The sequence below is a fragment of the Coregonus lavaretus genome, assembly GCF_964263955.1.
Source record: "Coregonus lavaretus genome assembly, chromosome: 32".
Lineage (NCBI taxonomy): Eukaryota > Metazoa > Chordata > Actinopteri > Salmoniformes > Salmonidae > Coregonus > Coregonus lavaretus.
In genome coordinates, this window is record NC_140019.1 from 3007217 (window position 1) to 3019773 (window position 12557).

The following is a 12557-nucleotide window of genomic DNA, read 5'->3' on the forward strand; positions in this document are numbered from 1 at the left end:
ACTTGTTTGGATGTTGAAATTATTGGTGTGTTGAAAAAACTGTTGCTGTGCAATTAATAAAGTCCTATATGAAATCTAAAGCGGATAATTATAGGGATGTATTTTTCTATGTTAACACACTTTCTTAGTTGGTTTCCATGTTAATATAAAATGAATTCATGGTGGATAAAACTAGATTTTGCGTACAATTACCTCAACACTGCTTAGATCCATGTACATCATTCTCAGCAACAGCAACAGCAACAGCCCAGTGTGTTTCTGTAGAGTGAGAGAGATGGAAAATGTAGTAAGTGTGTCACTCTGGGCTTGCATTTCACATTCCACATACGGAGCCCATTAGTGACCTGGCAGTGTGGTGTCAGAGCAACAACCTCTCTCTCAACGTCAATAAGACCAAGGAGCTGATTATGGACTACAGGAAAGGGGGGGGGGGGGTGAGCATGCCCCCATCCACATCGACGGGGCTGCAGTGGAGCAGGTCGAGAGCTTCCTCGGTGTCCAAATCACTAAAGCATGACGCTACAGAGGGTGGTGCGGACAGCTCAGTACATCGCTGGGGCCGAGCTCCCTGCCATCCAGGACATCTATGTCAGGCGATGTGGAAGGAAGGCCCGAAAAAATCGTTAAAGACTCCAACTACCCAAGCCATGTACTATTCTCTCTGCTTCTGCACGGCAAGCGGTACTGGTGCATCAAGTCTGACACTTGAACAGCTTCTATCCCCAAGCAATAAGACTGATAAATAGCTAACAAAATAGCTACACAGACTATTTGAGTTAACCTTGTATCTTTATTTACCTTTTATTTTTATTTTTGCACTGTCTCTATGCACACTCACAGGCCCTACACGCTCACTCCATCATCTGTTCACTCACACATGATATGCACATGCATTTATACTGACTCTACACACACACACACACACCCACTCACATACAAGCTGCTGCTACTCTGTTTATCTAATATCCCGTTGCCTAGTCACCTTACCCCTATACATATCTACCTCCATCACTCCAGTATCCCTGCAATTTTTTAATATGGTATTGGAACTCACCCTTTATATACTATGATTACTTACTGTGTTCTTCATATTTCATCTTATTTCTCATGTGTTTTTTTTAGTATTACATTGTTATTGATTATTGCATTGTTGGGTTTTGGGTTTGCAAGAAAGGCATTTCACTGTACTTGTGCAAGTGAAATTAAAACTTGAAACTTGAAACATTAGGAGTGAGGCACGGCACACTGCTCACTCTGCTCCGCTATAAACTATGTTTTATTCTTCACACCAGAGAGACGGAGAAGAAGCACCTCTCACACGATTGCTGTCTTCCTTTTTAGACCGATCAAATCCCCCAACAAAGCATGCATTAAATTGTTTAATTGTAATATGTATTTCTCCACAGAAGTGAAAGTATGGGCATACAGATACATCTGTCCTGCAGGTACCTTTGCCCAAGAAGAGGTGCACCATACATATTTTGGAGAGGAAGTAAAGGTATGAACAGATCATTGAGTAAATGTGCATACATACGCCGGATACATTCAGATTTTGACTGGATAACAGACCTACTAAGATTAACTCTGTGGTTTTGTAATATCTAAACTAGTATACTCCTTGTGCTAGCTTTACTGGTCAATCAACCTCAGCAGAGTGACAAACATAGTTGAAATCTACTCAAGCTGCAAGATGGCTTATGTGAAAAATGTGAAATTGCCACCTAAGTGGAACGTTGCCTATGGAGGTTATAAGTCTTCTCTCCTGCTCTGTCTGGCTAGTAAGAGTTGACGCTGGTGGCCACTGCGGTCTCCCCGTGCTTGTTCTTCGCTCTGCAGATGTATCTCCCAAAGTCGATGGTCTCCAGGTCATCTACGGTCATGACGCTCTGGGAGATGCGGGTGGTGTGTCCCATTCCTCTGTTGATCAGCCTCCATGAGTCATGCACACTAACAGGACGGAGGTCCTGAACAGAGCATAGAGAAAGAAAGAACTGGGTCAGAATTATACCTCCAAAAGGAGATTGATTGAGCCATTTCACAGGAGCGAGATAACAAAGGAGGGTGCAATGTAGAGTGTGGAAAGATTTTATGTAACCTTTTTATTCTTTATTTAACCAGGAATTCCCCATTGAGGTCAAAATACCTATTTCACAAGCTTAAGAGATGAAGCACACAGATGAAGCATCAAGCATCACTGAGAAAGGGTGACATCCAGTTTACCTGGCCAGGATAGGTCCATGTGAAGCTGAGGTCCACCTCTGGTTCCCCCAGGACAGTACAGGTGATGTTGATATTGTCTCCTCCTCTCGCAGAGGAAAAGGAAGCTTCAATGGTAACGTAGGGTGGGCCACTGGGCACTGTCAACAGAGTTAAGGAAGGACAAACCACATAACTAAATAGGACATTTATTATAGGGTCTTTATGGGACAAACCATTTTATTGACCAAGTGCTGTCCAGATGTGGTTACAGCTGTCACTGACTGCTTTAGGACAGAACACATTTCTAGTTGTCAGTGATCGTTGAAGTAAGACAAAAAATATACTGTACCTTCTATAGTAAAGTATAGTATATTTTCTAATCTATAGGATTGTAAACATACTTGGTCAACCTAAACCTTAATCCTATTTTCCACCTGCCTGTCAAAGCTGAAGTGAGAGATTTGATATCACCTGACCACACACACACAGTTTGCATTTCATAAATTCACCACTGATCGAACCCACTTAAAGCAGCCAAAGCGAGTCCATGTCTCCACTGCCATAGGCACAAGTCCAATTAAACAAAGAGCCCTACCGTACCATGGAACAGCCTTTCGATAACTCAGTGAAATACACTCTATTCCTGGAAGCCGATGATGCACATCAGACGAAGTCTGCGTCCCAAATGGCAACCTATTTCCTTTATAGTGGACTGCTTTTTGACCAGGGCCCATAGGGAGGTACACCTCGAATCAATTCATGTGGTAATTGTGAAATGGCTTTGCCTTTCAGCTATTGTGTAAAGTAATTCAAATTAGATACATCACATTCCCATCTGTGGGGCTATAATGTAGATTTTATTTAACTTTTTTTATTTTTACTTTTTGGGTCTACTGACCAGCAACTTATGTTAGTGTGAGCACAAGTATTGTGATCTATTGACAATCATTATTCCCTATTGTGATTTATTGACAACAAATGTTCAGTATTGTGATCTATTGACAACAAATGTTTTTTCTGTGTGTGTGTGATGGTGCACGGTTGCTAAATTCCTACCCTCCACGTAAAGCAGCTGGTACTTGGTGGAGATCTGTGGGGTGGCTTTGGTCACGGCCTTACAGTAAAACACTCCCTGGTGCTCTGGACTGGGCTTCTGGAGGATGAAGCCCTTGGTTGGGTCATAGGAGACAAGTGTCCCGTCCACCTCCATCTCCTCTGGGGGGACCTCTCTGTGCAGAGACACCTTGGCCAGATGACTGCTCACACGACAGGGGATAACAGCAGGCTTGTCCGGACGCAGGTAGATGATCTCAAAGTGGATGGCAGAGGGGACGAAGAGTTCGTCCTTGTCTGGTTGGAGGGGAAGGGGGGACGAGGGTAATGATGATTTTGAAGTGAGGTAAAGCATTTTTATATAGTCTGAATGGCAGCGATAAAATTGTCTCTGAAGTGTTGTTAGGTTCATCAAGTATAAACAGTAAATAGTGTTACAGTAGAGGCACCCTGCTCACCTGTGAAGTAGATGTAAGTGCTGGAGGTGCGGTCGGGGTCTTTGAGACACTCAGATCCGTCACAAAGTATGACCCAGCAGCTGTACGCCCCTGTGTCGGCAGCAGAGGGTGACGTCAGGATCAACTGGCTGTACTTGTCACTCTGCTTGATGCTGTATGGTGGGAGTGAAAGAAAGGGAACACAATGACATTACAGATCATTGTTAGGTTACTATCAGCTGGAGGCATAGTGATTTGAGACTAAACAAGTGATCTCTTAATCAATGGCTTCGTCCCAAGTCACACCCTATATAATGGCACACTACTTTTGACCAAAGCCCTAAGGTCCCTGTGGTGCACTAAATAGGGAGCAATTTGAGATGCAGCCTTCAGGTCACCTGAGTCGGGAGTCATTGAAGGTGTCCAGGTAGGTAGGGTAGGACCAGCCAATGTTACTGCCTTTACAACGCAGCTCTATGTTCTTCCCCGGGGTGAGGCTCATGCTCTCTCCCAGCCTCAGGAAACGGCCCTTATCCAGAACCTGGGTCAGGATGGACTGGCCTCTTCCTCCTGCATCCTTCTCCTTTTCGTTCAGTTTGGGGTAGCGAACCTTGGCCCGCTTGCCTCCAGGCCTGATGCGGTTCTCTCCCGCCTCCTTCCTACGCTTGACTTGCTGGCAGGCGCCTAAACCAGCAGAGAGGGATGGAAGGGGGGTTAGAACAGTAATAACAATGACCCCTTCATGCGTCCACAGACGTGTCAGAGTCCCACTGTGGACTGACACACCTCCACAGAGTCAGTCAGAGTAGTAGTGAACAGTGCAGCGTGCCCATCTGGAAAGCTACTCAATACCACACATCTGTATCAACAGCAGCACAGGAAACATGGGGGTTTTCATTACTGGCACAAAATGTCCAGACCTCAACAACTCCAACTCACATATGTCTACAGTCTATTGCATTTAGTGTGATAGATAGTTTGATATAAATTATGGATATGTGTCACGCTCTGGCTCCGGGACTGTGTTGTTTGAGCCAGGGTGTATTCATTTGGTTGTGTTGGGTATAGGGTGTGTTCATTTGTTGTGTTTGGTTTTGGTTTTGTTTCCGTGTTTGGTCAGTGACTCCCAATCGGAGGTAACGAGTGTCAGCTGTCGGCTCGTTATCTCTGATTGGGAGCCATATTTATTCTGTGTGTTTTCACCTTGTGGTTGTGGGTTTTTGTTCCATGTACAGTCATTGTCACTGTTGGACTTCACTATCGTCTTTTGTTTTGTATTTACGTGCTGTACTCATTAAAGTCATCATGTTCACTCAACGCGCTGCGTATTGGTCTGCTCCCTTTCAAGACGGTCGTGACAATATGTTGATTCTGTTATTTTGGGGTTAGTTTAAGTTGATAAGGGGTATGTTCCAGACAAAATATATCGCAGGTATATTGTAGGAAAAGAGATTTGTCAACAGCGTAATTGTTCAGACTTACGAGTGATGATATTTCAGCTCATTGTTTGTTTCATTTGTTCTGTATTAGACATTTTGAAAGCAAAGATCTCTAAAATTAAAAGCAGGTTAATTGATAACACCTGTTACGTGCTCTAAATCAGGGATGGGCAACTGGCCCTTTAGTAGGCCTGTGGTTGTGCATCAGCAGTCACTCAATTAACCCATGTCAGCTAATTTATTTTAGATTGGTAAATTAGTCTAGTGGCCAGCTATCTAAACTTGTAGTAAGCATGGTCGAATTACCGACCGGGGTGGGGCCCATTGATCATCAGTTATCATATTAAAAACTGCAAACATTTGCCCCCACCCTATGGTAAAATATGTAGAACTGCAGGAAATTTGCTGTAAAACTGTCAATTTTTGTCTCTTCCCCATGGCAAAATGAGTAGAATTGCATGAAATTAGTTATACAATTGCCAGATCTTCTCTGCCCCATGGAAAGATGTGTAGAATTCCAGGAAATGAACTTTAAAACTTAAATTGTTTCTCTTCGCTGTCACGAGGGGGGCCGCTAAAATGTTTTGCTCACAAGGTGGGGGTGGGGGGGGGGGGGGGGGGGGGTGGGTGCGGATGTGGGTACGCAGACTCAAGGGCCACTGCGGGCCCTCACGATGAGTTCAGTTTTTTTGTGGCCCCCACCCCATCAATTGTGCCCATCCCTGTTAAATGCTGCTGCCAATGATTGATGCACCCATGCGTCACACTGTGACGTTATTTTGAATATTGAATAGCTCCCCGTGTGCTTATGAAGCGTTCAAAACAACTAGGAACTCGGAACTTGGAAATCTCGAACTTCCGACCTTAGTGTATTCAAAACAACTGGGAACTCAGAAAAAAACAAGCCCGACTGGGAAAAATGTATTTGAAAGGTCATCCAACTTGGAATTCCAACTCGGGAACATGGGCCTCTTTCTAGAGCTCCGACTTTTTCAGTATTCATGTGCTGTTTGAATGAACATGTCTAACGACTTTCCCAAAAAACCTTCCCAATTAAATGTTGACTGCAAAGTAAGCCTACCTGGCTGAATGATATCATGATGATTTGTATCAATCGGGAGGGCATTTGTTTTTTACATTGTACAGTACAGAAACACCACTAGCCAAATGGTCTCTTGCTAGGTGCACATTTGAATTGGGCAACTATACCCTCCCAAATGTATGTATTTTTTCCCAGACATTAAAAATGGTATCTGATGTGGTTTAAGCATTGTTGTGGACTTACAACGTCCAATTTTTGTAATTTATGTATAAAAAAGTGTGATTTTGAGAGTGAAACCCTGAAAAAAACATAGGAAAATACATAAAAAACGATAGGAAAACATAGAGTTTTCACAACAACAATTGAAGATTTTACTGAGTTACAGATCATATATAAGGAAATTAGTCAATTGAAATGAATTCATTAGGCCCTAATTTATAGACTTCACATGACTATGAATACAGATCTGTTGGTCACAAATAAGAAAACCAGTCAGTATCTGGTGTGACCACCATTTGCCTCATGCAGCGCGACACATCTCCTTCACATCGAGTTGATCAGGCTGTTGATTGTGGCTGTGGGAATGTTGTCCCACTCCTCTTCAATGGCTGTGCGAAGTTGCTGGATATTGGCGGGAACTGAAAAAGGCTGTCATACACGTCAATCCAGCGCATCCCAAACCTACTGGGTGACATGTCCGGTGAGTTTGCAGGCCATGGAAGAACTGGGACATTTTCCAGGAATTGTGTACAGATCCTTGCGACATGGGGCTGTGCATTATCATGCTGAAACATGAGGTGATTGTATTTGTATTTTGTATTTATTAGGGATCCCCATTAGCTGTTGCCAAGGCAGCAGCTACTCTTCCTGGGGTCTGGCAAAATTAACAGTTACACAGTTTTTAAAACATTACATTCATAAAAGATTTCACAACACACTAAGTGTGTGCCCTCAGGCCCCTACTCCACAACCACATATCTACAACACAAAATCCACGTGTACGTGTCTGTATAGTGCAGGGCTGTCAAACTCATTTTAGCTCAGGGGCCACATGGAGGAAAATCTATTCCCAAGTGGGCCGGACCGGTAAAATCATGGTATATATAACTTAAAAACAACAACTTCAGATTGTTTTCTTTGTTTTAATACTATCAACATAAAACATAAAGCTGGAGCCTGAGGACATTGTGTCCAAAATAGTACAAGCACAACATCACTATTAATCATAAAACACCTGAAGTTTATTTGAAAATTCTAAAGAAAAAGAACACACAAACACACAATGCCTCAGTGATTCACATAACTGTTTCACAGATCACAGAACTATATCAGGGTGTCATTTCTCAGGCAGAAATGTAGATACAAATAATGAAATCCTGTTCCCCAAACAAGTGCAAGAACCACAGAGTCAAGAATAGGTTAAATATACAAATAAAATAAAATCAATTAAAAACAATAGCACATCAACATAAAAACATATAAACATAAAGCTGGAGCCTGAGGACAGTGTGTCCAAAAGCACAACATCACTATTAATCATAAAACACCTCAAGTTATTTGAAATTCTGAGGACAAACAACACACAAACACACAATGCCTCAGTGATTCACAGAAGTATATCACAGATCACAGAACTATATCAGGGTGTCTCATGCAGCACTTTAAGTGGGGTTGCATAGTTTATTTGACTCCTGATACCTGGCATCTTTTAGCTTTCACCAGCGCATCAATATCAGGCGTCACATCCTGAGTGGCAGCCAACTTCAGGATGTGATTCAAGTGCTTGTGCGTGAGTCTTGAGCGCAGCTTTGTTTTATTTATGCTCATTACAGAGAACTTGCTCACAAAGATATGTGGTTCCAAACATGCACAACAGTTTTGCAGCGAGGGCTGTCAAGTTGGGGTAACCTGGCAAGAGATTCTGATAAAATGTGTCCAAGCCAGCTGCGGCAAATTTGCCCTTCAAATCCGAGTCACACTGCAAGTCTATTATTTCAAGTTGGATGCTGACGGGCAGATCAGAGGGATTCACGGTGAATGGCGAACAAAAAACGTTGAAGTCTTTCTCCAGTTCACCAAAAATCTGAAAGCGTTGCTCAAACTCCCTTAACAGTCCCGTTATTTTATCTTTGAACCGCTTCATGTCTGCCACATGTTGGGTCGCGCACACATTTTTCAGACAGGGGAAGTGAGCTGCATCACCACCGGCGAGTTGCGTCTCCCTCAATGACAGCTTCAACTTGAAAGAACGTATGCTGTCATAATACTGCGTGGCAACTTTGTTGCGCCCTTGCAGCTGTTTGTTCAAGTTATTCAGGTGCTCTGTAACATCCACCATAAATGCAAGGTCCTGCATCCATTCTGCGGAATTAAATTCTAACACTGGTTTACCCTTTTCTTCCATGAACTGTTCAATCTCTTCTCGTAAATCAAAGAAACGCCTCAGCACAGCACCTCGGCTTAACCATCTTACCTCAGTGTGGTATGGCAGGCCATAGATGTGGTCTTTCTCTCTGAGAAGGCTGTCAAACTGACGGTGATTCAGGCTTCTGGATCGGATGAAATTAACAGTTTGGATGACCACCTTCATGACGTTATCCATCTTTAATGACTTGCAACACAAAGCCTCCTGGTGCAAAATACAGTGAAAAGTCCAAAATTCACATCCTCCATTTGCAGATTGCACTTTCTCTCTGAACTTTGTCACAACGCCTGCTTTTTTCCCGATAATTGAGGGCGCACCATCTGTAGCCAGGCTGACAGCGCGGGACCAGTCCACTCCGACCCTGTCCAGCGCGCCGACGAGTGCAGTGAAAATATCAGCTGCTGTCGTTGTATCAGTCATCGGCACCAACTCCACGAACTCCTCGGTGACGGTCAATGTGTCATCAACTCCGCGGATGAAAATGGCCAGTTGTGCAACATCTGTAATGTCCGTGCTTTCATCAATTGCAACCGAAAACGCAATAAATGACTTTACTTTTTGCTTCAACTGGCTGTCCAAATCCACTGAAAGATTGGAAATCCTGTCTGCAACTGTGTTTCTTGTCAGGCTGATATTTGCAAAAGCCTGGTGCTTTTCAGGGCACACAATCTCTGCTGCCTTCATCATGCATGTTTTTACAAATTCACCCTCACTAAATGGTTTTGAAGCCACTGCGATTTCATTAGCAATGAGGTAGCTAGCTTTCACTGCAGCGTCACTGATGTCTCGGCTGTGAGTAAACACAGACTGCTGTTTCTTCAGACCCACCAACAGTTCATTCACCTTCTCTCTTCTCCGCTGTCCTTGAAAGTTGTCATATTTGTCGGCATGAAGACTCACATAGTGGCGACGAAGGTTATATTCTTTCAGCACTGCAACATGCTGTGAACACACCAAACATACAGCTTTCCCATTCAATTCCGTGAATAAATAGAAGGATGACAATTTTTCTTGGAACACTCTGCACTCCGTCCACTTTTCTCTTTTTTGACAGAGACATATTGGGGCAATGAGGGTGCCAAAGCACATAATGTTAAAAGTAGAAGCCGTAATAAATATCGCGGGCAAAACAAAGTAGCTCATCCGGACTGGCTGCACTTGCTTGACCTATTTACTCTGCCCCGGTATAAACAGTTTGCTTGCTTAACACAATTGCTATTGCGCCATCCAGTGGACACAATTGGAACAGCAGTTTCTTTTATTGAAAAATTGCAGCTCATTTTTATACTTTACAAAATCATCTCGCGGGCCGGATTAAACCCGTTTGCGGGCCTGATCCGGCCCGCGGGCCGGACGTTTGACACCCCTGATCTAAACCATATGCCATGGCCTTCTCAGTCATCAGATCTCAACCCAATGATACAGTTATGGGAGATTCTGGAGCGGCGCCTGAGGCAGCGTTTTCCACCACCATCAACAAAACACCAAATTATGGAATTTCTTGTGGAAAAATGGTGTCACATCCCTCTTATAGTGTTCCAGACACTTGTAGAATATATGCCAAGGTGGCCCGTGTTTCCTTTATTTTGGCAGTTACCTGTATTTCATAAGATTTATGAAATATTTATTATTGTGCAAGTCTTTCCAGAGAGACCAAACACCACAGTAAAAAATACTTTGGCTATTACTGCATAAAGTCTTATGTGATTTCTAAAATCACTGCTGTCACTGTCTTATCCTTTAGGTAAATGATATTCACTTGGCACACAGACTATGCTTCTCCCCCGCACTCCCATCACTGTGGTACTAAACTCCAATATCAACTCAGATTTGACAAAACTATAAGATTATCAAATCCCAAAGGCTGCTCTCAGATTACAGCAAAGCAGTTATGGTGGAATCAACATATATCACTGTGTATTCAAACTTAAAACGCAAAGAACAAACAGACATGGAGGAGAGGCATGGAGGATCAGAAAGTTACTCACCATTTTGGAGCTCCACCCAGAAGATGGCCAGAGTTAGGAGGACCCAGCAGAGCTTCATGGTCAGCAGACGGGACGGAGCGGAAGGCAAGGGGGAAGCGATGGGGTCTAGAGGGGCACGATAGGGCCAGAGGAGCAGCAAGAGGAACCCAGCAGGAGAGAGAAATCAGACCTGGGTGCTACGCTGTCTGGAACTCTGCAGCAGTGTTTAGATTAGCAGCTCCATCCTCCTCCCCAGTGAAAAAGGGAAAAGCGAAGAAAGGAAAAATGGGAAAAGGAAATCTCTCCTGTCCCTCTTTCTCTCTCAAGCGCAGTGAAGATACAGTACATGCTCTGATGCCCTCTTGTGGGCTGAGGGGAACACTGTCACACTGTTTATAAAGGAGATGTAATGAGGTACACACATCCCTATTGGTTTTTCTTGAGAGAGAACCACAAATAAACCTCTTGCCAAAAGTTGTATTAATATCAACCATTTACAACAGGTAGACAATCAATTATACTGTATATCCTACCTCACTGGGTCACTGTACAATTTCTGACAATGTGCGGAACACTCAGAATATACACAGAATATACACTCACACAAACTGGTCTCATTGAAAAATACATTTATTGACATCAGTTTTCAATTGTTTCTACTAACTACACTATGTCAGCATCACATAATGGGCACATTTACAGAGGATCATTCTGTAGTTATTTTAATAAGTTACATCACTAGCTACCTATGTCTACAACCCTGATCTAGGTGCTCAGGGAGACAATGTCCTCTGCCCTTTTGTTCCACGTTTAATTAACCTAACGCATCTTAAATTGATGAAATATAATCGTCACGTAAAAAAACAAACATGATATTGCAGTAAATTACCAAGACAATATATATTATAAGCTCAGCCACTTATCTTTCAATCATCTACTGTAAACTAAGATTGTTCAGGATTTATCAATACCAGAGGATATAATATAATAAATAATATGCCATCTAGCAGACACTTTTATCCAAAGCGACTTACAGTCATGTGCCCATACATTTTTACGTATGGGTGGTCCCGGGGATCATGAGGTGGAACTCTGAGGTTATCATCAAACCACAGGTCTAAGAGCTCCATCAGTGGATAAACTGCAATTGAACACCCTAAAATATTTCCCTATCTACACACTGGGCACAGACGTCAGTTCAATGTCTAGATTTTCAATTCTGGTTGAGTTGGCAACTAACATGAATTCATCATCAAATGATCAAGAAAAATTCACCATGTCATTGGATTTAGGTAAAAAGTTGGGTGAAAAAATTACAAAATGCCCTTAAGTTGATGACTTGGGGTTGAAATGACATGTAAACAACGTTGATTCATCCAGTTTTTGCCCAGTGGGTAAGGTTGCAAAAATCCAGTAACTTTCCCAAAATTCCCAGATATTCCAGAAATCCTAGTTGGAGGATTCCGGATTTCCTGCTTATTCCCTCCTGATTCATGGGAATGTCTCAAAGTTACCAGATTTTTGCAACTCTACCCCTAACAGATACCACCATTCATGAGAGAGACAGATTACACATCAATGGTCTCTGCTGCTCCAAGACAAGAATGTTAAAAAGCAATATCTCTCTCACTGTTCATCCCTATAAGACCCCAGAAATCGGTTATATATAATATAATATGCCACTTAGCAGACGCTTTTATCCAAAGCGACTTACAGTCATGCGTGCATAAATGTTTGTGTACGGGTGGTCCCAGGGATCGAACCCACTACCCTGGCGTTACAAGCGCCGTGCTCTACCAGCTGAGCTACAGGGGACCTTGGTTATGAAACTAGACATAATAAACCTTTGGCACACAAAACTAGAAGACTAAGGCGAAAATATACTTTTAAATATTGACTTGGACTAGAATATTAATGTAAAAAAGAATGGAACATTTACATTGAAATACCAGTTTAATTTGAATCAATTGAGAATAATGTCATTACTGTCACTGT

At 42.7% G+C, this 12557-nt stretch overlaps 1 protein-coding gene across 1 annotated transcript; it reads right to left on the bottom strand.

Moving 5' to 3' along the window:
• Positions 1-815: 815 nt before the first annotated feature.
• Positions 816-10819, bottom strand: LOC311107492 (platelet-derived growth factor receptor-like protein). Its single transcript, XM_084149989.1, has 6 exons — positions 10584-10819; positions 4088-4373; positions 3711-3862; positions 3256-3549; positions 2221-2357; positions 816-1964 (listed from the first exon to the last, which is right to left on the bottom strand). Exons 1-6 carry the CDS (start codon positions 10639-10641, stop codon positions 1776-1778), a joined length of 1116 nt encoding a protein of 371 aa, XP_084006115.1. The 5' UTR covers positions 10642-10819; the 3' UTR covers positions 816-1775.
• Positions 10820-12557: the final 1738 nt, after the last annotated feature.